Source organism: Pristiophorus japonicus, chromosome 21 (genome assembly GCF_044704955.1).
Source record: "Pristiophorus japonicus isolate sPriJap1 chromosome 21, sPriJap1.hap1, whole genome shotgun sequence".
Classification (NCBI taxonomy): domain Eukaryota; kingdom Metazoa; phylum Chordata; class Chondrichthyes; family Pristiophoridae; genus Pristiophorus; species Pristiophorus japonicus.
This window is the reverse complement of record NC_091997.1, coordinates 59045927-59073228: the sequence shown is the minus strand read 5'-3', so window position 1 is coordinate 59073228 and position 27302 is coordinate 59045927. Positions and strand designations below refer to the sequence as shown.

General features: G+C 43.7%; 1 protein-coding gene across 5 annotated transcripts in view; it reads right to left on the bottom strand.

The window, feature by feature from the left end:
* cdc27 (cell division cycle 27) overlaps window positions 1–27302 on the bottom strand; it is a 128417-nt gene that overhangs the window by 61815 nt on the left and 39300 nt on the right. For 3 of the 5 annotated variants that reach the window (XM_070864846.1, XM_070864849.1, XM_070864848.1), the window contains exons 2-11: window positions 23847–23922; window positions 19990–20137; window positions 16568–16693; window positions 13336–13433; window positions 13085–13239; window positions 5470–5687; window positions 5119–5208; window positions 2641–2755; window positions 2335–2456; window positions 228–336 (exon numbers count right to left, since the gene is read on the bottom strand). In XM_070864846.1, the coding sequence (XP_070720947.1) occupies window positions 228–336; window positions 2335–2456; window positions 2641–2755; window positions 5119–5208; window positions 5470–5687; window positions 13085–13239; window positions 13336–13433; window positions 16568–16693; window positions 19990–20137; window positions 23847–23922 (1257 nt within the window). The remainder of the gene's footprint in view (window positions 1–227; window positions 337–2334; window positions 2457–2640; window positions 2756–5118; window positions 5209–5469; window positions 5688–13084; window positions 13240–13335; window positions 13434–16567; window positions 16694–19989; window positions 20138–23846; window positions 23923–27302) is intronic. The other 2 variants (XM_070864847.1, XM_070864850.1) reach the window with 2 other exon arrangements.

The following is a 27302-nucleotide window of genomic DNA, read 5'->3' as shown; positions in this document are numbered from 1 at the left end:
GACACGAAACATTAGGCAGACCATCCTCTTTCCACAGATGCTGCCTGACCTGCTGAGATTTGCAGCAGTGTATGTTTATTTTTCAGATTTTCAGCATCCAGTATTTTGCTTGACAGTACCATTTAAAATGGATTGGCATAACTATTTGAATAGAATACTGGGAGGGAGGAGGGCCAGTGGAATAGCTGGCACTACTGAAGTAAACACCAGGTGTTATAGCTGGTTACCTTTGTAGTCGAACTGGCACTTGTAAAGAGTCTGGAACTTCTCCGGGGTGGTGCATTGCCAGGTGCGTTGGTAGGGACTGTGCTGGTTGGAAACAGTACCTGTGTCGCACTGAACAATCAGAAGAGAGGGCAAAGTTAAGTCTAGCAGTCTTCACAGTTCTTGAATGTTGGAGAAAATGTTAACTTTTCATGCTAATTTGGCCAACACTACTTCAGAGCTCAACACCTGCACTGTCCTCGGCAGCAGATGGACACAGACTCCGATGCGCACACAGACTGTTTCACATAACCAAATGAACGGTGTGTTTTTTTTTTAAAAAGTGGCTGCATGCACCCTGTACAGTAGTAATCCACAAAAATCTCTCTCCAAGATTGGTTCTTCAAGACTGGGAAAATTTTTACACTACATACAATGACCCTTTTGAAAATAAGGTTACCTGCAATAAAAGACAATTGATGCCAGTCCCTTAGGTGTCTGTAATTTACAGGTTTCACTGTGCGTATCAATACAGGTGTATCTATTGTAAAACACTGTCCATTAACGAGCAGGATTTTTATCCTTCCATAATTTAGTTCCCAGAATATCCATCTCTCTCTATATAATATATATATATATATATATATATATATATATATATTTTAAAAAATAGATAGATAGATAGATAGATATAGATATAGGCAACTCAGAAATGGGTACTCCGTCCCTCTCCCAATTTTTGTTGTACTCGCCCCTCATTCCTGTCCCCACACACGTCGCCATGCAGTGGTTATAACTGAGTAACTTCGTGAAGCAGTTCCTGATACTTGTGCTGAATTGCCCCTAGCTCTGCGGATCGCTGTCTCGTTGAGTAATCCACACTGCTCTCCCACTCTGTGTTTCTAATGATGCCAGTCACCAAGTGCCTGGTTTTCTCTTATCCTACTTTACAGTCCTGCTGACTGTGGCTCAGGAGACTAACTGGTTTGAAATGGAATTTTTAGCAGAGGGTAGGCCAGAGTGTTCGCAGAGTGAGGCGAAGGAGAGCATTTTTAAAATAAAAATAATCCACAGGTTTTGATTGCACACCAAACTATATTAAGGTTAAACCCATTGATCAAGTGTATATTACAGGATGAAGTAGTAATTGAGGCCTTGTTTGGCCTGGGCCTGTGGGTATTATTTTTCTTTTCAGCCAGTTGAGCTTTTCTCTTCTCTCTCTGCTCACTCTCGCTCTCTCTCTGCAGTGTCAGCTGTGGCTCAGTGGGTAGCACTCTCGCCTCGGAGTCAGAAGGTTGTGGGTTTAAATCCCACTCGAGAGGTTTGTGTACAAAGAAATCTAGGCTGACACTTCAGTGCAATGCTGAGGGAGCATTGCACCGTCGGAGGAGCCGTCTTTCGGATGAGACGTTAAACCGAGGCCCCTTCTGCCCTCTCAAGTGGACGTAAAAGATCCCACAGCACTATTTCAAAGAAGAGCAGGCGAGTTATCCCCAGTGTCCTGGCCAATATTTATCCCTCAATCAACATAACAAAAACAGATTATCTGGTTATCATCACATTGGTGTTTGTGGGAGCTTGCTGTGCACAAATTGACTGCCACATTTCCCACATTGCAACAGTGACCACACTCAAATTACTTCATTGGCTGTAAAGCACTTTGAGATGTCTGGTGGTCGTGAAAGGCGCTATAGAAATCCAAGTCTTTTCCAACAACGGCACTCTATTAGAGACTATGAGGAGATGCCAAAGATTTTCCCATCTTACCGAAACCTTCTGTCCTCTCTGGTGCCCATTCTCCTCAAATTCGCCGAGGTAAGATCTGAATTCAATGTATCTGATTCCAATGAATGTAATACATCAATACCACACAAGACAACTACAAATTCTACTCAAGTGCTGCGACGATTTAAACCAGGATATAAATTTGGACTGTCCAATTTTTGTATTGCTGCAACTGTTGCACTTGTGTTTTACATAGAACAGGAGTACGCCATTCAGCCTGAGGGCCTCTTCCAGCATTCAATTAGATCATGGATGATTTGTACCTGAACTCCATATCTGCAGAGTATTTAACTGTGACTGACAGCTGGATGCAGCGATAGCAAGACCGTGCTACTGGACACCTACCTGGTCTGTGGGCCTGAAGTCTGTGTCTGCGTCTGCGTCAGTGGAATTGGAGTTACATCTCGGCTGTTTCCACTCTGTGTAAAGACAGACTTGGTTCCGCCTTGGGTTATTCGTGCTACAGACTTTGGGGTAGGACAGAGGAGACAACACAGGGAGAGAGAGAGGCAGGAATTAATTTTCAGTAATACATGCCAGTACAAGTCTCCTTTGTAACACATATTCCACATAAAATGCACAAAGCCGAATTGCTCCTGTTCAAATTCTCTCTCCCCATCATACCCAAGCATATGATTTTTATAACCTTACCTTCTTTGTGGGTCCTCCTGCAGAGGATGAATCAATTACAGATGAAGAATTTGTATAATTTGGCAAAAAGGAACCATCACCTGGGCTTGGCGTGTCCAGGGGCAAGACTCCAAAGCTGAAAGGTAATTAAGTACAAATCAGTCACTTCAATTACTTGTACACAGGCTTTACAAGTGCTAAATTCCTCTGAGCCTGTAACAGCCAATGCATAACCTTTACTGTACCATACCCACTCATTTACAACAATGAACTTTGCCAGTTTATTGGTGGGTTTACAGCCTTCAGTTAGTTGAAAATGTTACAAAAATGGCTGGGCAGAGATGCACAGTTAACCTTTTTGGCTGAAGACGTTAAGAAAAGTATCGGCCCGTAATTTGCCATCAACGACGAAACAAAGGCACCCTCGATTTATTTTTTTGCGGTATCTCTTTCGCAGCAGAAGCTGGCGAGCGGTCTGCACAGAACCTCGCAATTGGTGCGCCACACACCTTCAGGGGATCATTGTCGCTGCTGGCCCCAAAGAAAGCTGCCAACTCTGGCGAGAGGTTTGCCTTTTTTGATTGTCAATGGATTTCGGTGCTTGGTAACGGAAATTCCTACTGTGATGCTGCAGTGACTTCAACAAGCTGTCTAAGCAGCCAATCACATTTGCACTGGAAGCTGCTTTTATCCGGACTTTAAAAGAGAGCGCGCAAAATAAAGATTGGGACTCTCACATAGGGCTATGATCGAAGCTGAAATATCACTTTTAAAAATTGCAATTATCAGAATGGAGAAATTTGCCACTCCACAAAAATATAAAAATTAGCATTTCAGGGCCAGAACATTTGTTTACCAGTGAATACACTTAAAAAGTTACATTTAATCCAACAAAGCTTAAAACTTAGTGGGATATTTAACAGCGATATTAGTGCGGAAAAGAGCATGTTTTTGTCAGTTTCACGGAATGCACTAATTGGTGGTTGGGCGGGGGGGGGGGGGGGGCAGGAAGGAAGAGGGGGTCCACAGCGCAGCCAGTGTGGGAGCAGTGAATAACTGACCACAACGTCAGGAATTCCGTCTTTAGATGCGCATGCACTAAATGCTGACGTGGTCAGATTCAGGGGGGCAATGACAGCGAACACTGGCAGTTCAGTCATTAACCACCACAAATTCCAGGCCACTAAGCATTGTGCATCTAACTGTAGAGTTCTGTTCTTCAATATATTTTGAGAAACCAGGGAAAAGGGCCAAGACAGATAAAAAAGAGGGAGATAAAAAAAGTAAATCAGGAAGTAGGGCAGATCGTCTTCCAAGAAAATATCAAATAGAAATGTGAGTGCTTGCTTGGACCGGAGGACTGGCAAATACAAGCTTTGCTGTTGCTGTGTAAAAACTGGTGGATTGCAGGCTGATTTAGATCACTGAGAATGAGTTAGGGATATGCAGATGTCCTTTAAATGTTGATAAATGCAGCAAGAAGCATTTAGGTACAATAATTTTAGGCATGTGTGTAGCTAAGAGTAATAGTCCCTCTTATCACCATGGGGTAGGAAGGGGACCCATGGCGATAAGAGGGACCATGGTTTATGAAACGTAGAGGGTTCATGTTCTGTACTGTGAGGCAGTAGAAAAAGCGAAAAGCATGTTAAGCATGCAACTAGGACAGTTAAATACAAAACTAGAAATACAATTTTTACTGTGCACAAGACCTTGGTGTGGTCCCGCACCTTTGGTCCCTTCACACGGTGAGGGATGGAAGCCCTGGGAGAAGGTTCAGAGGGGGGCCACCAAGTCTCAGCAGTCTGTCATCAGGAAAGGGCAAGGGAATGTTTTTTTTTAAATTGTGACGAAGGAAATAGTTCAGGTGGAAAGGCTATTTGAGCTAGATAAAGAGTGGAGAACTTGGCAGCAGCAGGACAAACGATAAAACAAAGTTAGGTTAGACACTGCAGAGTCAGTGAATCTGGAATAGATTGCTAAAAAGTGCAGGGAGCATGGATTCGTTAAGACTTTCAAAAAGGAGCAGGGCAAGTCCCTGTGAGAGACAGACTCGGGCTAGGATACTGCAGTCTCCTGGAACTCAGTTGATTGACCGCAAAGACAGAGGGGACTTTTCCAGATTGCACCATGTCTGGATCGGCTGGATAAACCAAGCTAGGTTTATTGTTGTGTCTTTTGCTTGCCTTCTTGTATGTATGTTAGATTTGTGGAACAAGTTTTCAGGAAAGTCTATCAAAGCAGCCAATATAAATGAGCTCAAGGGGCTACAAGATGTATTTCTAGAGAAGAGATTGAGGGAGGAGGGAGAAGGGTAGATTAGTTCATTTATTTTAAAAAAAAGGAATGAGCTATTTGGGACAAAGGGGTACGGAGCCAGCGTTAGGGGCACATCTGAGGAGATTAGCACATTATGGAAAACTCCCAAACAAATAGATATCCAGTTAATGCTGAAATGCAACTCCAGCATATCTCCCTCACTGCTTCATTAAAACTAACCTCAATGCAATAATATTTCTTCTGATTCCGCCCATATTGCAGAAACATTCTGGACTGTACTGGTTGCTGATTGTTGTGATAAAAGCCCCACTATTCAACATCAAACAAAATGAGAATTAGGAGATTTACCAGATGCATTATTACCACCACAGGTCCTACAAAAAGCAGCAAGATGGCCGTGTTCCCCCAGCCAAAAAGGCACACTTCTGCCACAAGACTTACACACTATCTCGAAAATCCAATAACATTGAGAAGCAATACATCTGGGGTAGGGCAACAGGAGTGAACACGTGTGCACACAACAATAAACCTAGCTTGGTTTTGAGATAACAAAAGCAACAAGAACTTTACCTTGGTGTTAGGGGACTAAGAGCAGCAGGACCACCAAGCAAACTCCTCCCAGACTTTGGTTTGTTTACTAGTTGTTTGGACAATACTGAGGATCCAGAACCAAGAGGCACGACGTCAGGAGAAATCACAGATGGATCAATTAAAGATACTGAAGAATCAGTCATCATTGAGGAATATTTTGAGTTGGCAGAGGATTCAAGGTTTAATCTGTTTAATTCCTGCAAAAAAAGGGAAAATATCTTATGAGGAACAGATATGATTACAGACCTTGTAGGGTGGTCTCCAATCTGACTTGTATGCATTCTTCAAACATAGTAGAAACTAAGCCTACCTTAATTGGTTGTGGAGAAATTGCATTCTTTAGGACACAAGTCAAATGCTCTCAGGACTGTAAATTGGAAATGCTGCATGTGAGCGACTCCCATATTATAAAGTAATTGAGGGATCAAGAATAATGGGGCCATAGATACAAGATTGCTCCCATGGTGGGTAAACAGTGATACAGACTGGTTAGGTCGAACAACCTCTATATATTAAAATACATTATTTTATGGAGCAGTCAAATAGAGACAGCAAGCTTTGTAATCATGAGCATTTCTCCATATGGCAGGCCAGTAATTTTCGAATTGGAACTTTTTTTGAAGACATGCAGGGAGCAGGCATGCAATGGGTTGGATGGTCTTTCAGCTGCCCCAGGCTTCTTTCCTGCATGGCAGGATGCACTTGTTCATACATATCTTGCACCATACGAGACCTCTGAGCTCGCTTTGTGCGAGAAACAGAATAATGCAAGCACGAGCGTAATGAAAGTAAGACTTTGTTTCAGATTCATGTGGCAACAGATAAATTGAACTTATGTCCAAATTAAATAGGGAAGCTGGTTCTGACAACTCTAGGTGAATAGGCACCCCTGGTCAGAATGCTCAACCAAGCACAACTGATCAATGAGAGGGCTTGCAGCTCACAATCTCTGTACACTGAAACTAAAATAAATGGTGCAGTTTCCCTAAAAAAAGAAACTCAAAAGATGAACACATTAACTTAAGCAAACTACATTAAAGTTCCGGGCAGAATTTCTTCAAAACATGGATGATCCCTCAATTAACACCACAAAAATGGCATGAACCATCACAATACTTTAAAGATGAGGCTGAATACAATTGGCCTTTAAATTAAAATAATAAATGAAGAAGCTCCTCCAGAACATGCAGAATCTCATGAGCACAGGTTAACCCCAGTTTTATACAGTGCATGTACACAGACTTGGTCCACTTTGTTGTAAGCACCATTGCTGGACACAAAGAGAGTTGATCATGGTCAACAAGCAAAGGAAGTAGATTCTGCTTTAACTGTTAGTACCAATGGTCTCTTGGCTCAGATGTAACAGTTAATCTCCCCCCTCACCCCCCACATCCGACAGGAGTATTCCGTGCTGTGAGGTCGTGGAACTGCCCTTGTTAATTGCGAAGCCTTCAGAAAAGTTGCTTGCAAGGCAAGTAAGGGGTTAGTCAGCACATTTGCTTTCTTCTGCTTAGTAGGATCTTTTGTATGAAAGGAAACTTGCAGAGACCATCCATTCCAGCATCGTGCAAAATCTCCACCTGCCCTAACCCTGAACTCTCATCTTTCTCTCCCATTTCCCCTCATGCCCTCTCCGAGCTCATCGTGTTGATGAGTCCCACCTCCTTCTCCCTTGACCCAATTGCCACTAAATTGATTACGACCAGAGTTCCCGTGAAGGTTTTTGCATGGCCGCACAGGGTGAGATGTAGTACGTAGGCTGCTCACTGGCTTTTACAATGTTGATAGCACGCAGGCGTAACAATTTGAATGGGCTGTGCTAAGGGAGATGCAGGCTGCACAGGAGGCAGTGCAGCTTACATGAGGCGTTGATCACCACCCAACCTCCCTTCCTGGCCGTTATATTAGCTGATGTTAACTGTTCCCTCTGCTCAGGTACTCTTGCACCTCCCTTTCAAATCTGCAGTCACCACTCCTTCCGTCCGTGCAAATTACCGTCTCAGTTTCCAACCTCTGGACATGCTGTTGCCTCCCAAATTCATGCCCATCTTTACCGCAACTCCATGTTTGAATCCCTCCAATCAGTTTTCTACCCCTACCAAACTACTTAAATGATAATCAGTCACTATGTGACTGTGACCGTGGTGAATTATCCCTCATCTTTCTCGACCCATCTGCAGCCAATGACACTGTTGACCAAACCATCCTCAAGCGCCTCTCCGTCGTTAGCTTGGATGATGTGGAATCTATATGGGTAGAGCTGCAGAACACCAAAGGGCAAAAAACGTTAGTGGGAGTTGTGTACAGACCTCCAAACAGTAGTAGTGATGTTGGGGAGGGCATCAAACAGGAAATTAGGGGTGCATGCAATAAAGGTGCAGCAGTTATAATGGGTGACTTTAATATGCACATAGATTGGGCTAGCCAAACTGGAAGCAATACGGTGGAGGAGGATTTCCTGGAGTGCATAAGGGATGGTTTTCTAGACCAATATGTCGAGGAACCAACTAGGGGGGAGGCCATCTTAGACTGGGTGTTTGGTAATGAGAGAGGATTAATTAGCAATCTCATTGTGTGAGGCCCCTTGGGGAAGAGTGACCATAATATGGTGGAATTCTGCATTAGGATGGAGAATGAAACAGTTAATTCAGAGACCATGGTCCAGAACTTAAAGAAGGGTAACTTTGAAGGTATGAGGCGTGAATTGGCTAGGATAGATTGGCGAATGATACTGAAGGGGTTGACTGTGGATGGGCAATGGCAGACATTTAGAGACTGCATGGATGAACTACAACAATTGTACATTCCTGTCTGGCGTAAAAATAAAAAAGGGAAGGTGGCTCAACCGTGGCTATCAAGGGAAATCAGGGATAGCATTAAATACAAGGAAGTGGCATATAAATTGGCCAGAAATAGCAGCGAACCCAGGGACTGGGAGAAATTTAGAACTCAGCAGAGGAGGACAAAGGGTTTGATTAGGGCAGGGAAAATGGAGTACGAGAAGAAGCTTGCAGGGAACATTAAGACGGATTGCAAAAGTTTCTATAGATATTTAAAGAGAAAAAGGTTAGTAAAGACAAACGTAGGTCCCCTGCAGTCAGAATCAGGAGAAGTCATAACGGGGAACAAAGAAATGGCGGACCAACTGAACAAGTACTTTGGTTCGGTATTCACTGAGGAGGACACAAACAACCTTCCGGATATAAAAGGGGTCGGAGGGTCTAGTAAGGAGGAGGAACTGAGGGAAATCTTTATCAGACGGGAAATTGTGTTGGGGAAATTGATGGGATTGAAGGCCGATAAATCCCCAGGGCCTGATGGACTGCATCCCAGAGTACTTAAGGAGGTGGCCTTGGAAATAGTGGATGCATTGACAGTCATTTTCCAACATTCCATTGACTCTGGATCAGTTCCTATGGAGTGGAGGGTAGCCAATGTAACCCCACTTTTTAAAAAGGAGGGAGAGAGAAAACAGGGAATTATAGACCGGTCAGCCTGACATCTGTAGTGGGTAAAATGATGGAATCAATTATTAAGGATGTCATAGCAGTGCATTTGGAAAGAGGTAATATGATAGGTCCAAGTCAGCATGGATTTGTGAAAGGGAAATCATGCTTGACAAATCTTCTGGAATTTTTTGAGGATGTTTCCAGTAGAGTGAACAAGGGAGAACCAGTTGATGTGGTATATTTGGACTTTCAGAAGGCTTTCGACAAGGTCCCACACAAGAGATTAATGTGCAAAGTTAAAGCACATGGGATTGGGGGTAGTGTGCTGACATGGATTGAGAACTGGTTGTCAGACAGGAAGCAAAGAGTAGGAGTAAATGGGGACTTTTCAGAATGGCAGGCAGTGACTAGTGGGGTACCGCAAGGTTCCTTGCTGGGGCCCCAGCTGTTTACACTGTACATTAATGATTTAGACGAGGGGATTAAATGTAGTATCTCCAAATTTGCGGATGACACTAAGTTGGGTGGCAGTGTGAGCTGCGAGGAGGATGGTATGAGGCTGCAGAGCGACTTGAATAGGTTAGGTGAGTGGGCAAATGCATGGCAGATGAAGTATAATGTGGATAAATGTGAGGTTATCCACTTTGGTGGTAAAAACAGAGAGACAGACTATTATCTGAATGGTGACAGATTAGGAAAAGGGCAGGTGCAAAGAGACCTGGGTGTCATGGTACATCAGTCATTGAAGGTTGGCATGCAGGTACAGCAGGCGGTTAAGAAAGCAAATGGCATGTTGGCCTTCATAGCGAGGGGATTTGAGTACAGGGGCAGGGAGGTGTTGCTACAATTATACAGGGCCTTGGTGAGGCCACACCTGGAGTATTGTGTACAGTTTTGGTCTCCTAACCTGAGGAAGGACATTCTTGCTATTGAGGGAGTGCAGCGAAGGTTCACCAGACTGATTCCCGGGATGGCGGGACTGACCTGTCAAGAAAGACTGGATCAACTGGGCTTGTATTCACTGGAGTTCAGAAGAATGAGAGGAGACCTCATGGAAACGTTTAAAATTCTGACGGGGTTAGACAGGTTAGATGCAGGAAGAATGTTCCCAATGTTGGGGAAGTCCAGAACCAGGGGACACAGTCTAAGGATAAGGGGGAAGCCATTTAGGACCGAGATGAGGAGGAATTTCTTCACCCAGAGAGTGGTGAACCTGTGGAATTCTCTACCACAGAAAGCTGTTGAGGCCAATTCACTAAATATATTCAAAAAGGAGTTAGATGAAGTCCTTACTACTAGGGGAATCAAGGGGTATGGTGAGAAAGCAGGAATGGGGTACTGAAGTTGCATGTTCAGCCATGAACTCATTGAATGGCGGTGCAGGCTAGAAGGGCCGAATGGCCTACTCCTGCACTATTTTCTATGTTTCTATGTTCGGCATGCACTCAGCTGCTTCCGTTTTTATCCATCCCGTCGTAGCCACAGAATCACCTGCAATCGCTTCTCTTCCTGCTCCAGCACACTTACCTCAAGTTCCCCCAAGGGTCTATCCTTGCCCCCCTCCAATTTCTCAATTACATGCTGCCCCTCAGCAACATCATCCAAAAACACGCTAGTATCCACATGTACACTGACGACGCCAAGCTCTACCTTACCACCACCACCTCCCTCAATCCCTCTACCATCTCGGAGATTCACGATGCTCGTCAGACATTCAGTACTGGATGAACAGAAATTTACTCCCAATTAAATATTGGGGAAACTGAAGTAATTGTCTTTGGTGCCCACCACGAACTCCATTCCCTAGCCACCGGCTCCGTCCCTCTCCCTAGTATCTGTCCAAGGCTGAAACAGACAGTTCACAATCTTGGAGTCATTTTTAACCCCATAATGAGCTCCAGACCACATATCCATTCCATCAACAAGACCTACTTCCACTTGACTCCTTCCCTGCCTCAGCTCATCTGTTGCTGAAAGCCTTATCCATGCCTTTATTATCTCTGGACTTGACTATTCCAATGTTCTCCCAGCCAGCCTGATATCTTTCACCCTCCATAAACTTTGAGCTCATCCAAAACTCTGTTGCACATATCCTAACTTTCACCAAGTTCCATTCATCTATCACCCCAGTGCTCACTGACCTACAATGCCTCAATTTAAAAATTCTCAATTCTTATTTTCAAATCCCTCCATGGCCTCGTCCCTTCCCATTTCTGTAACCTCCTCCTGACCTACAAATTTCTAAGATCGCTGTGCTCCTCCAATTCTGGCCTCTTGTACATCAGATTTTAAAACGCTCCACCATTGCCAGCTGTATCTTCAACTGCCTCGATCCCAAACTCTGGAATTCCCTTTCTAAACCTGTCCGGTTTTCTCTCCTCCTTTAAAATCTACCTCTTTAACAAAGCTTTTTCTCATTTGCACTAATAACCCCTTGAGACATTTCACTACTTTAAAAAGGTGCTATATAAATGCAAGTAGATGTTGTTGCAGTTGACATGTCTTCTGTCCTTCAGAAATACAGAATCTCAGCTGTCTAAAAATGCAAAAAGGGATCTGTAGTGTATGAATAAGAGTCTGACCAGATACTGCAGCTCAAAGTAAAGTGTGACTGTAGTCTTTTATTGCAGGTCTCTAGAGTGCCTCTACAGCAGGTGAGGCCTCCTTAAGTACAGGTGTTCCCAAGGGATTGTGGGATCCCTTGGGATTCCAGGGGATGAGCCCTGTGGTGGTTAAACAAGGTATTTACAGGTTTATATATCTAACAGGATCCATCTCGCATAAATCTTAATATGCTGAAAGAGGATTTCCCACTTGAAGGAAACCCATGGGGCAACTAAGAGCTTTGGCCACTTCTAAATTTCTTTCAGCTCGATACGGTCTCTTAACACTAAATTTGCAACGGTTTGCCCCCTTGTCAGTTTTAAACATATTGTTCTAGAAAACTGTCCCGAATACATTTTAGACATGCATTGCCTTTACTACTCGAGTCCTTATCCTCCCAGTCGAGGGGCTATTTTAAAATCCTCCATTATAACCACTGCATTTGTCCCAGATCTCCACAGGAGGGGGAAAGGAGGAGGGAGAGAGAGCGCGAGAGAAAGAAAAGGAGAAGGATAAAGCACTTTTGAAGTGTGGTCACTGTTGTGATTTAGGAAACGCAGCAGGTTTTCCCCCACATGGTATCGGGATTGTGCGGGACAGGCTCAATGGACCAGATGGTCTTTACCAGTCAGTCATATCCAAGTTTCCACAAACAGCTATGTGATAAATGCTTTAATTGATGGTGGTTGACCAGGATACTGGAATAACTCTGCTCTTCAAATAATGCCACAGGATCCTTCATGTCCACCTGAGAGCGCAGGCCTTAATTTAATGTCTCATTCGAGAGGCACTGCCTTGGTACTGCACTGAAGTGCCCACCTGGATTATGTGCCAAGTCTCTGGAGTTAGACTTGAAACCACAACCTTCTGACTCCGGGCCAAGTGTTGATACCCAACAACAGAACTTCTCTCTGGAATCTATCACATCCTGGAGTACAGTAGAACAGCCAAGTAGACTCACCACTTGATAGTTTGAAGTTGCACCATTAATGACATGAGATTAATCATGGGTTGCAGCCAAACCTTTGAGTAACTGGCTATGATGGCCACCTACTGGACTATATTAAGTGGTCATGCCATTAGACTCCCGATAAGGGGCTCACATAAACCAGTCGCTTGGATTATAGACTTGGGTTAACCTCACACTTTCAACAAGATCAAATTTGAGATGTGTGTCTCAGCTACATGCTGCTTTTACTAACAGCCACTGGTTAGCTCATTCGGTCCTTGGCTACAAAAGCTACGTTTAAGAAACAAAGCATCAATAATTCTGCATGAACTTTCAGGACATTTCAACCAACTTTACCTGGTAAGCCAATTATTAAACCAACTTCTTTTTATCAAGTTGCAATGTGTTTTAGGACCAAACTTGGATTTAAAGTGCTAATATTGAATAGTAAACTGTGCCATTTTCCCCCTTGTAAAGGTACATTCAGAGGAATACCAAGGATTTGAAACAGTAAAACCCAGAAACATAAAGCTTCAGTGATGAAGAACAAGATGTAGCTGCATGGAGCAAACAAGGATTAAGCGAGACTCACTATAGTGTCTTGTGGCGTTTCCATTAGTACAGTGTCCGGTTGCCTATGTTGCACGCTGTGATTCAAAACCAATGGCATACATAAACTTGGTTGATAACTACTAAAATTCTGAAGAGATGTTAATTTAAATGTCTGATCAGGATCTGGCTTTTCACCTGAAAGGGAGAAATGGAGAAAGGATTCAGTTTCGGCCTCAAGGACAAATTTTTTTTTTTAAGTTTTAAAAGTCATGAAACATGTCAATTACATACCTATTTCACATAAGGATTCGAAAGGGGACCAAAGAAAGGGATTTAGATTAAGGCTCTTTTGGTAACATTCTGATCCTTTGGCCATTCGATCTGTTTTACTGCAAGAAAGAATATTTAACAATTACTCGATCACAACATGGTAATTAATTTGGAGCATTTGCCCATGATCACAGGATGGAACTCAAAGCAGAAATCTAATCTGAACTTTTGAGTTACATTAGTTTTAACCATGGAATGACTACATCCCAAGAACTCCGTCTCGGTTACAATTTCAAAAATCACAGGAAATTACAGCCAAGCTCACATTTTTAAACCAATTCTTTTGCTCAAATGACCACTATTGGGGGACAACAGCGTGTAGGCAAGGTACTCAACCAGTATAGCCGAACACATAGACACTGATTAGCGGTTAGGAGCAGGAACCCAGGCAGATTTTCTCCACCCTAACCCATAGGTAGTGAGGCAAACTGTCTCACCCCTGGAGCGACCGCAGCTGAGGAATCAGCTTGCTCAGCACAAACAGGGACCGAACCGGATACTGTGCCACATGTCAGTTGACAATTATTTGGATTTTCCATCAGCAAAAGACCTGTGAAAGAGCAGACACACCAGAACCCATTTGTTATCAACTTTTGGTTGTTGCAATGGGCCTCCCCCAAACTATCTAAATGTACCTATTCAATTCAATTCACATCAACACTTCCTAATCAGCAGCAGCTGAGATTCCACTCCTGCGATGCTTTGACCTAGAGTAGATATGCACTCCCAGGCTTACAAAGCAGTTCTTGAATTCATGTTCTGGCATGCACACACCTGGATTCCACTCATACCTCTGCTGTACAAAGGAATTAACATTCTGCAACCTCAGGATCTGCTCTTCCCTCCTCGCAACAGTTTTTGCCACTTGCTGGTTTCTACAGTTCAGTTCTAATACTGTACTGTACCTATATTGGCCCAAATTTACTGCGTCTCTAAATATTTCTGTATAAGGCAGAAACTGTTCCAATTTAAAATCTATAAAAAGACCATTCAACAGAAAACACCATACAAAGACAACTTTTGAAATTTAATACTTCAGTATCTGTAAAGATGGCAGAATGCTGATGACATTATTATGTGGATCAGAAACAAGCGAGAACAATTTATATCATCAGTAATTCTGTACAAGGAATGAACAAGAAGTGGTGTGTTACAAAAGAATTCTGTGCATGATCTAATTCCTTCCAGGAGTTTAGTTCAATTACAGGGTCTGCACTGGGAACTCTGGGCCCAACAGACCCAATTCTGCTAAAGCTATATACCAAGTTCAAAGTAAAATGTCACTTTTCCAAATATCTCTCAAATTCAGGGTGCCCTCTCTTAATTTGAAACAACTTTGCCTATTTCTACCCACGCAACCCCCTCCTCCTCTGCTGAACTGCTTAAATGGCTATCTTCACTCTAGCCTATACGGGGTACTTGAACAGTTAGTTAATCTGCTTATTTGTGGCTGATAGAACAGTATTGGTCGGAACAACAGGAATTCGCCCTGGTCATCTGCAAGTAGTGTCACTGGATGTTACATCTACCTAAACAGGCAGTTTAACATCTCATTTCGTACAATGCATCGCTCCCCCAGTACGGAACTGAGGTGTCAGTCTACACCATGTGCTCAAGTTCTGCAGTGAGCTTGAACCCACATCATTTTCACTCCATTGAGAGTCTGCTATCACTGAGTCAAACTGACACAGGAATTGATCTGAAACCTCCTGTCCGACGTAGGACAACATTATTATTAAGACTAGCACAGGAGCACAAGCCTAGTATTTTCAGAAATAAAATGATAGTTCTGTTCTGAACTGGCCCATTTGTTAAGGAATGCCTTTGATAACTCATATTTACCAATACAAGAGTTACTTTAAACTACCTAAATTACAGGACAAACGGGAATCTGTTCAACCTCTGCCGTCTCCAGGCCAAATCCAAGGTTGTCCCCATCCTCAGTAATTGAATTACAGTACGCAGACAACGCTTGCGTCTGCGCATACTCGGAGGCTGAACTCCAAGCCATCGTCAATACCTTCACTGAGGCATACAAGAGCATGGGCCTTACACTAAACACCCGTAAGACAAAAGTCCTCTACCAACCTGCCCATGCCACACAGCACTGCCCCCGGTTATAAAAATCCACAATGAGGCCTTGGACAACGTGGACCATTTTCCATACCTCGGGAGCCGACTGTCAACAAGGGCAGACCTAGACGAAGAGGTCCAACACTGCCTTCAGTGCGCCAGTGCAGCCTTCGGTCACCTGAGGGAGCGTGTGTTTGAAGACCAGGACCTCAAACCTAGCATCGAGCACATGGTCGACAGAGCAGTGGTGATACCCGCCCTCCTATATTATATAGCTCAGAAATGTGGACTATGTACAGCAGGCACCTCAAAACACTGGAGAAGTATTACCAACGCTGCCTCCACAAGATCCTGCAAATCTATTAGTAGGATAAGCGCACCAACATCAATGTTCTTGCCCAGACCAACATCCCCAACATCGAAGCACCGGCCATGCTCGATCAGCTCCGCTGGACAGGCCACATCGTCCGCATGCCTGACACGAGACTCCCAAAGCAAGCACTCTACTCAGAGCTCCAACATTGCAAGTGAGCCCCAGGTGGGCAGTGGAAACGCTTCAAGGACACCCTCAAAGCCTCCCTGATAAAATGTAACATCCCCACCAATACCTATGAATCCCTGGCCCAAGACATCCCATGGTGGAGGAAAAGCTAAGTGTCGATAGCGGAAGCAGAACGCGGCAACCCCACCCACCCTTTCCTTCAACCACCATCTGCTCCACCCGTGAGAGACTGTAGGTTCCACATTGGACTCTTCAGTCACCCGAGAACTCATTTTTAAGTGTGGAAGCAAGTCTTCCTCGACTTCGAGGGACTGCCTGTGATGATAAACTACGCTGTTGAAGTGAGAACTTCTAAAGTCCAAAAATTTGTAAATACCCAGAAAATTAAATACGAATTATGATGCAAATTATTAATTAACATTTAGTCTTGCAGTCAGTGTTTTATTTTGATATGGGTACGAGACATCATTCTCATCAGTAGAAAGAGTTTTGCAACTACGCTAGGTTAAGTTAAACTCCATCTCTTGTATGTGGCGTCCAGGATCTTTAAAATGCAGGACTTTTATTTTGTAAAAGACCCTGGTTGCCGGGTCTAAATGTGAACACACATGGTCTTACCAGTATATATGCCCTAATAAAGACAAAGTAAAACAGGCCGAGTCTCCAAACTCCGTAACAATGTCATCATGACTTTTCTGTTTGTTCAGTATTCCGCCAGCTAAAATCTGTTCTCCCTCGGCCAGCCTAAGGAAAACAAGCAGGAATTATTTTAGTACAGTAGGACAGAAGTTATCTAGTCTCCAGGGTAAACGAAAGTGGTGTTCTAAAAAATATGCAACTCTTCCCTCTATACACTCACGTTCTTAGATTATTATCTGACCAGGAGTGACGAGTTAACTTCCTCCCAGACCATTGACTTTGCAGCTCAGAGACCATTTAATGGATGACCAGAGAGAAGATTAAATTCCTCCACATGGGAAGAGCAAGCCTTTAAAGAACATAAAAGAAATAGGAGCAGGACTGATCTGATCATGGTCTCAGGTCCACTTCCCTGCCCGCTCTCCATAACCCCTCATCATTTATTCAATGACCCAGCTTCCACTGCTCTCTGAGGCAGCAAATTCCACAGATTCACAACCCTGAGAGAAGAAATTCCTCCTCATCTTAATTTTAAATGGGCGGTCCCTTATTGTAAGATTATACCCCCTAGTTCTAGTCTCCCCTATCAGTGGAAACATTCTCTCTGCATCCACCCCATCAAGCCCCCTCAATCTTATTGCGTTTCAATAAGATCACCTCTCATTAGCCTGAATTACAATGAGTAGAGGCCCAACCTACTCAACCTTACCTCATAAGTCAACCCCCTCATCTCCAGAATCAACCTAGTGAACCTTCTCTGAACTGCCTCCAAAGCAAGTATATCCTTTCGTAAATATGGAAACCAAAACTGCATGTAGTATTCCAGATGTGGCTTCATCAATACCTGTATAACTGTAGCAAGACTTCCCTGCTTATATACTCCATCCGCTTTACAATAAAGGCCAAGATTCCATTGGCCTTCCTAATTACTTGCTGTACCTAAACATAGAAACATAGAAAATAGGTGCAGGAGCAGGCCATTCAGCCCTTCTAGCCTGCACCGCCATTCAATGAGTTCATGGCTGAACATGAAACTTCAGTACCCACTTCCTGCTTTCACGCCATACCCCTTGATCCCCCGAGTAGTAAGGACTTCATCTAACTCCCTTTTGAATATATTTAGTGAATTGGCCTCAACTACTTTCTGTGGTAGAGAATTCCACAGGTTCACCACTCTCTGGGTGAAGAAGTTTCTCCTCATCTCGGTCCTAAATGGCTTACCCCTTATCCTTAGACTGTGACCCCTGGTTCTGGACTTCCCCAACATTGGGAACATTCTTCCTGCATCCAACCTGTCCAAACCCGTCAGAATTTTAAACGTTTCTATGAGGTCCCCTCTCACTCTTCTGAACTCCAGTGAATACAAGCCCAGTTGATCCAGTCTTTCTTGATAGGTCAGTCCCACCATCCCGGGAATCAGTCTGGTGAATCTTCGCTGCACTCCCTCAATAGCAAGAATGTCCTTCCTCAAGTTAGGAGACCAAAACTGTACACAATACTCCAGGTGTGGCCTCACCAAGGCCCTGTACAACTGTAGCAACACCTCCCTGCCCCTGTACTCAAATCCCCTCGCTATGAAGGCCAACATGCCATTTGCTTTCTTAACCGCCTGCTGTACCTGCATGCCAACCTTCAATGACTGATGTACCATGACACCCAGGTCTCGTTGCACCTTCCCTTTTCCTAATCTGTCACCATTCAGATAATAGTCTGTCTCTCTGTTTTTACCACCAAAGTGGATAACCTCACATTTATCCACATTATACTTCATCTGCCACGCATTTTCCCACTCACCTAACCTATCCAAGTCACTCTGTAGCCTCATAGCATCCTCCTCGCAGCTCACACTGCCACCCAACTTAGTGTCATCCGCAAATTTGGAGATACTACATTTAACCCCCTCGTCTAAATCATTAATGTACAATGTAAACAGTGTAAACAGCATACTATCCTTTTGTGTTTCATGCACAAGTACCCCCAGGTCCCGCTGTACTGCAGCACTTTGCAATCTTTCTCCATTTAAATAATAACTTGCTCTTTGATTTTCTCGCCCACTATGGCCTGGACAAAATCAGTCAATGTCCATCGCTCAACTGAAGTACAGCTCAAACTCCCTAAGAAATTTAGCTAGAGAACAACCAAACCACACAAGCAGTCAGAACATTTATTAAAAGCACATCATTTTCATTTGAGAGAAGATTACTTTTTAAAGTTTAGCACCAAGCCTATAATGCACTGAATCCACATCGATAGGTCAATCACCACTGCCATCTATTCACTACAGTACACTTTTCAAATAGAATTACTAAACACAACCACCCGCTTGGAGAGTTCAACCAGGGAAACGGCACACAATGTAGAAAGACAAGACAAGACAGACATGATCACAGTTCTTTTAAAGGAAGCCTAGTACTCTGCTCAGAGATCACTTGGAACATCCTACAAGGACAGAGTTTGGTAAACAATGCTCCTCCATTAATTATTAAAATATTGGTAGGGTCAGCTTATCAACTAATTCATTCACTCAGCCACAGACCAAGAAAGTTCCAGGTTGGCTCCTGGTCTGTGTGAAGTTCATGATCTCAACGACAATTCATCTCAGGGCCAAGTCAAAACAGAAAAATTAAGGAAAATCAGAAAGGTGGCGAAAATAGGGACAGGGGGCAAGAAAAAAAAATAGAAATAAAATTGCTGGCTTTGTTGTGCAGTACCGGCACTGCAGCCTGGAGGACTTTTTTCTCTGCGCATGCGCAGACATCCCGGCACATTTTTCCAGCACAGAACACAGGCTCCACCCGCCGAGGCAACTGGCCACGCTGCGCAGCTGCAGAGTAGAGGCCAAACAGCGGCGAAAGTACGAAGATTTTTTTCTGGAGTGGCATCGGGGGCCACAGAGCGGCGGCGGCAAGTCAGGGGAGGGAGTGAGCAAACTGGCTGGCATCGGGGGGCCACAGAGCAACGTAATGAGGCGGTGCAACTCGGGCAATTACGCTAGAAAACGTGCTCGGGGAAAATTGAACCCGATATTAGGCTGCTCATCATATGACGGGAGGTGCGAAAAGCCCATCCCATGCTCACACTATCCATTAGATGGTGCAATCTCATGCTCTACCCTCCCCAAACACAGGACGCAAGCAAACTCTTGGTCATTTTCAGGAGAAAACATCAGGATATTCCTCCCCGACTTCATAGGGTAATCAAGCAAGACCCAGGAGATCACTTATCTTTGATACATCACTAGACATACTTAAACTAAGCTACACATCAGCACCACTGCCAAATCCCAAAGGAACCTATGATTACATGAAGGGAAATGACCATTTCCATGCAGAGGGGAACACACATTCACTGTTTTAGACTTACAGAATTGGAGGTTAGTCTTCAGACTTCCATTTACTTACTTGCTGAGATCCATACAACATTTGGCAAGAAGATATTTGCACTGAGGGGTAGTACAGCTATGAGTTTTCAAAAGCCTGTAAGCTTTGTATGCTTTCCCTGAGCGATAGTAGCAGGTTGCCAAGAGAAACAGAGCTTCTTCTGAACGCACTGCAGAATAAAAACAAAGCAGTTCTTAAAGATTCGATTCACAATTTCTCACTTAAAAGCAAATCACAATTGACATGAAGGTGGTAGGGGAGAGAGATTAGGAAACGGAATGCTTAACCTGCGGCAAATACCATTTACAAACACCGAGATAAAACCAGAAGTTATATTCCCTGAAGGACAGCGGTAATCAGCTGTGTTTTTACAATCATGTGTCAGCTTTTGACATCATTTGTTTGCTGAATTATTGAATTCAAAATGACAACTTGCCAATGTTGGATTTGAACTCATGACCTCTGGGTTGCCAGTCCTGTACCAGAACCACTACACAGTGGAGCTCACAAATGCTATTCAAACAAGATGTTTCCTCAACAAAAAAATGCTTTTTTCAATGATACTCGCGTCAGTCAATGTGAAGGATGTTGGTAATGGAGAATGGGATCATTCAAACACCCAGTGTCACCGAAAGCACTTTGGTTAGGTATAGTGCAGTTCAAGGCAGAGTATCGTTCCTTCGACTGTTAGAATTTAACGATACCAGATTTATTATTGACAATATCATCAGATGAACATATCGTTTTAGGTAGAATTAAGAACCCGACAATAGACGGACGAGTTGGGCAGGGGACATCCACGCGAGATTTCTCCGGGAGATTGGGCATGGGATACCAGAGCCCCTTGCCCGTACTTGTAATAGCTCACTGCACTCTGCGATGGTTCCTATGGGCCCAAATTTGGCCAGTACAGATTTCTGGTGCACTCACCAGAGGTGTGCCACTTTTGTAGAACTCCAAGGGCACCAAAAATCTTCCGGCCGAGTTTGGCCGCTCCCCAGCCTCTCCTCCATGTTGGCATAGCGTGGCAACTGGATTCGGGGGCAGAGCCAGGTCTCGGCGCTGAAAACAGTGCCAGGACCTCTGCGCATGCGCGCTAGAGTTTGCGCGCATGTGCAGTTGCTCCTAGCCCCCAGAATCTGAGTGTGTGTGATGCAGGTTGTGTGGGAGGGGCCGACGCACGCCGTCCCTATCCCGGGCCAAGTAGCCTACCGCTGCCTTCTCACGCTGAGGGCTACAAGAGACAGGTTGGTTGGGCTGGGGGGGGGGGGGGGGGGGGAAACGGGAAGAGTTTTGGGAGGGGGAAGGGGGTGGGGGAAAGAAAATAAAAGAATCTTCAAAGATTTTCCAGTACTTTATCTATCTATCTTTACTCAAAATATACTCCATTTAATCAGTCTCACTGCTTGGGATTTTTTTTTTTAAAACTGGCATTCCAATCATAACACTGTCATTTGGAGGCTACCTGCGCTGATCTCTTAATTCACCGCGAGGTTTTTCAGAACATACAAAAGTGGCCACTTCCTCTGGCCTAACTTAGTTTGGAGTAAGTTTTAGATGGCCAAAACAGGCCTAAGTGGCTGGTAACATCCCCTTTTGAAAAAAAAAACTAAAAAAATAAGCCTAACTAACTCACTTACAACTTAAATGGGGAGAATTGCGATTTTTAAGTTACTCCAAAAAAAAAAACAGAGCAACTCCTGGGGAAGCTTGGGCCCTATAGACTGGAATGAGGTAATGTCTCATTTTTTCCAAGATGAGGACTACAAGACTGACCCGAGTAACTATAGGCCCTTAGTCGGACATCGGTAATAGGAAAGATGCTTGAAGGAATCATCGATGCAGTATGTTACTTCGATAAAGAGAGGCATCTCAGAGACATCAAACATGGCTTCAAAAAAGTCACGTGACAAATTTGATGGTGACTTTTCCACCAAAAAAAAAAGGATGGTGGATGAGGGAAGCCCCATAAACATTGTCTACTTAAGACTTCCAAAAAGCTTTTTTACCAAAAGCCTTCTCTACAAGATTGAAGCTTTTCACAATATAGAACTGATTGTAGGCAGAAAGTAGTTATCGATGGATTTGTATCTGGAGACCAGTGGTGTCCCGCAGGGATCAGCGTTAGGACCGGTGCTCTTTACTGTTTTTATTAATGATCTAGATGTAGATGTTGGGGACACAATGTGCAAGTTTGCAGATGATACCAAGATCTGTGCAAGTGTCAGGACTGTCGACTGCTTCAGGCGGATCTTGATGTGTTGGGAGATTGCGCTTGTGACTGGAAAATGTTTAACTTGGAAAAGTGCAGGGTGAATTCTGCACATACAAACACCCTTCAGAGAAATCCATTAAAGCAGGTAGAGCAAGCAAGAGATCTGGGTGTTCAAGTGCATAGATCTCTAAAGGTTCATGAACAATGCTTTCAAGCGATAGCTAGAACAAATGGAGTGTCGGGGTGCATTTATGGACAATTGACTACAAGACACAGCATACTATATTATCCTTGTACAAGACCGTGGTCAGGCTTCAACTGGAATACTATGCCCACTTTTGGTCTCCTCTCATGGTGTGTGATAGAGGCTTTGGAAAGAGTGCAGAGTAGAATCACTCAACTAATTCCCCATATAAAGCAGCTTAGTTATCAAGATAGGCTAAAAGAGCTTGGACTCTATACCTTAGAGCAGCATTGACTTGGGGGAAAGGTTCCCTCTAATTTTTTGGGGCCCGTGCTATCCCTTTAACGGACTGCATGGGCCATTCAAAATTCTGCGTGTGTGGTTTGTTTTATTTAAAAGCCGGCTCACCAGCTATGGGGGACCTGCAGAGCGCTGTGCAGCTTAAAGGGAACATTGTTGAGGGGTGATTTCATTGAGGTTTATAAGATGATTAAAGAATAGATTGTGTTACTGTTGACAGTTTGTTCCAATTAAATAGGTTAGGGAGGACCAAGGGTCACAATTTTCAGCTGTACAAAGCCAGATGTAGGTTAGAGATCAGGGGGTGGTTCTTGTTGCAGAATATAGTGGACCACTGAAACAGGCTGCCGGCTCGTGTGGTGGACACCGATTCGCTGAATTCCTTCAAATGAGAGTTGGAACGAAGTGGGGCTGACATCACCTTTTACAAGGGTGGTAGGTACTGCATAGAATCATCAGCACCAGAGTGATCTCCCGAACAAGTTTCAATTGCCCGGGGGGGGGGGGCTGAGGTAAATTTCAGGATGTTTTGGGGAGCTGAATTGGCCTGGGTTTCTATTTGGTTTTTCACCTCTCCCAGAAGGTCACATGGTTTCTGGGTGGGGTGGAAAATGCATACACTCTGCTACACAAGACATGACAATTGCATGAGACAGGCTGGATGGAGTGGAGGGTCTTGTCCCATCTGTCCTTGTTCATATGTACTCTGCCAAGCACCTCAGTCCCAACCTCCACTACACCAATATAACAAAAGCTGAATCATGTATATATCGAGTACAGGTCATGCTCCACATGCATTCTGTGCTCAACGGTAGCATTCATTTTGGTGGGCTTCAGGGTGGGACGGGGTGGAGAATGAAGAAATGAAGACCATTCTGGGATGGGGCAAGTGGTATATACATTCTCTGGGCAGACTTAAAGATTAGTAAATAGTTTGAGGCTGCTCTTTTTAAGAATTGGCCTCGCAAAGCATAGCTCCTCACTACCCTTGGCCCATGCACTGCTGTAACCAGCCACTTCCTTCCCCAGCAGCCAGCATAGGTGCGAAGACTCAGTCTAGAAGCATTAGGCAAAGAGCACGTCATGACAGGTTACCTTAACCATCAATTGTTAATTTAGCAGTGGTAGATAGATAGCACTCATGCAGTCACATCCGACAATGTTACATTTCCTACATACCTTCAGCATAGAGCCTTTCTGCGAGGAAGACAGCATCCCGATAAGCATAGTGGTTAAGTGCATGCCAAATAGCAGCCTGTTGATAAAAGACAAACGATTAACGGTGGGAAATCTCAACAAAACTTCAATGCTTTTGTTAATTAAAATGTTAGAAGCATAGAGTTGGAACTTCAGATCACCCAGTCTTTTACAGAAGACACGATCAAGGGACAAACTGAAGAGTCCCAATGGAGAAAGCCCACAGTGCAGGACCATCTTGCAAGGAGTCGGAAAGTAGTCAAGATAAATCAAGTAGCACTGATAAAATACCAAGCTGAGGTTTTAAACATCTGCAGATAGAAGGAAAGCAAGGACTTCCCAGTTTAGAGTTAATGAGCAAGAATGAGTTAAAGTCGAAGACTGATGCAAGGAGTCTATTTCAGCAGAAGAGGAACAAGGGGAGGGGAAGTTAAGGGTCACAAGGATCATCAATAAAACAGGCACAGGAAAGCACAGTGGGAGCGAGGAAAGAGGAAAGACAAGGACACCAGGTGGTGAAAGGCAGGATAAGAAATTTTTTTCTTTGTCTATTCAGCAGTGCAGGAGATACTAGAAGAGTTTTCCCACATAAGGCAGCCATATTCAGGTTTCGGACAGACTTGCACTTTGTCGATGGTTGTTGAGGGGAATATTATTTGGTACAAAGCAGGAAGTGAAGCTTTGGGTAATTTTAGCAATGGAGTATGAGAGAGCTTCTTTTGAGATTGGAAAAGAATATTAGTAGGTTGAGAAGGATTGGAGTGGAGTCATCAAAGCAAAGCGGTGTCAGCTGTTGGCTGGGCTTGAGATGACAAAACTGTCTGAGGAAATGAAACAAGGAGCCATAATTTATTGTAGCGGGGATCCAACGGATGGATCTGCATTAGTTAGACTTGGCCCTGCATGTTATTGCGTGGCAGGCTGCTGAAAGTGCAAGCTGATAATGTTGCGAGGGGAAAGAGGGCAACTGGGGCCTGAGAGAATGGGGGAAGCAACTGTGCATCTCCTTAACCAATCAGATTGATGGATTGTGAAATTAACACAGCAAGGATAGAGAAAGAAGTGTAAATTAGAGTGGGTGAATTCAATGTCAAATCAGGTACAGAAAGAGCAATAAAGAAAGAGGGAAAGAAAGATTGAATTGAGAGATTTAAAAAAGACAAAAGAAAAGTAAAAATAAGTTTTAAATTTAACATTTTTTAAATCTCCAACAATTGGAATGACAACAACTGAAGGAATGAGACGCCACACTTAGAATAGTTAATTTTCAGTGCTCGAGAGGTTGTTTGACAGTATTTAACACCTTGACGTGAAGTACTGTGGAGAGTTCAGTTCATATCTACCGTACAAATACAGCAACTTAACGCCATTTCAATGGTGAGGCAGACAGCACGATACCTTTTTCGCAAAGCTAATGGGGGAGCGCTGCAAGTTGGACAGGAGCGTTTGGATCTTTGAGCTTAACCAGAGTTGCTGTACTATTTCTGCATTAATAGCCATTAGCCTCACCGTTAGTTTGACAGAAGTGGTGATCTGTATTGGGAGAGGGCAGGGGGGGAGGGGGGGGGTGGAATCCAGCAGTGCCAGATAAAGAGAATCAATTACGTTCTTCTGTAGATTATGTAGGTGCCTTGGACCTGATCAAGCCATCAGTCTTTACAGTTGCCACCAAGAACAAGTGCGAAAGCAACTAACCAATGTCTATCTCAATTGTTCATACAAACTCAACTAAATCTAGGTACGCTAATAGCAGGGGACAATACAACTCCCATTCCTGCATTATTATTAAAGAGCCAACAATTAAATATCAGCCTTCAACAATACAAACGCAAAGATGTTCTTTCAGATCAAACAAATCCAAAAGCCAGAAACAGCAGCTGAGAACAAAATGTTATATATTACAGCAGCTGGAACAAAATGTGACCTTGTGAAGAGAACAAGCAGCAGAGTAACTTCATGCCGTATCACAAATCAGGGGACTCAATATTCAAAGTGTAGGCAATAAACTAAAGAAACTTATTCAGCAGATTGTTGATGAACAGAACCTTACGAGAGAAGTTAATGTAAAGTACTAACCATGAAGCTTTAAAAGAAAGAAGAAGTTATTGTGGTGGAGACACCCTGTGAAACAGCTGCTTCAACTGGGTCCCCATTCAGAATTTCAGCAAACTGAAGTAAATGTCCGTTAAACATTTACTTGCCTGCCCATGACATCCTAGAGGAGTTCACAAGTACATGGGAACCACATTAAGATGTTTCGCAGAGGTAGCCAATGGAGATTTAAAGAGAAAACAAAAATACAAAAACACCAAAAAAGATATATAGAGAACAATGGCAGTAGGATCAGAGGTTCCGCCTGGCAGTGGACTCAAAGATCAGATGCAGAGAAAATCAACATGTGCAAGGAAAAGTGTTCCTGCTGCTACTATTACTATTTTAAAAAATCTGAAACATTAGAACATCCCCAAAACAGTCCAAACACAACTGCATCAACTATGTAGTGGTTGATATCACCGTACAGGACTTGAAAGCCAAACTGGACAACGCCCACAAACTCCAAGAGAATGCACACATCAACAATCCGACTCTTGTTACTGACACAGAGAATGACAAAGACCTTTGGATTCTGTACATGCAGACCAAAAGACTCTGGTCAATGACCAAGCTAACTTCTTGGGTCGACCTCAGAACATTCCAGAGTACAGATGGCCCAATATATGCCACCACATACCAACTTAAAAAGCTGACCATTGGCAGTTAAGGGGTGGGGAGGGGGGCGGAAGATAAGGAGATACTTAATAAACGTGTTCAAAATTATGAGGGGTTTTCACAGTAAATAAAGGAGAAACTGTTTGCACAGGCAGAGGGAGTCAGAAACCAGAGAACACAGATTTAAGATTATTGGCAAAAGAACCGATGGGAGAGGAGGAGAAATGGTTTCATGCAGTGAGTTAGGATCTGGAACGCACGACCCAAAAGGGTGGTGGAAGCAGACTCAATCGTAACTTTCAAAAGGAAAGTTGATATAAACTTGAAAAGGAAAAGCTTTTCAGGAAAGAACAGGGGAGTGTGACTAATTGGATAGCTCCACCAAAGTGCTGACACTGGCATGATGGGCCAAGAGCCCTCTTCTGTGCTGTACAATTCTTATGAGACCATAATCTTTACTATCCCACTGATTACATCACCACTGTGTGCTCAAAAGGAATTACTGAATGCAGAATGGAATCATCAGCAACAGAGGTGATTGTTGACAAAGTGGCGATTGATAACAAGATTGGGGTTGAGAAATAGGAGACTTACGGAAACCTAGTCAACAGAAAAAGGGGTCAGAAAATGAACTCAAATTATTAGTTAGAAGAATCCATGATGTTTCGCTTGTACACAACTGCTGGCAGACTAGAGAATTGGAACTTGGGCAGAACGATTTTGTCAGAA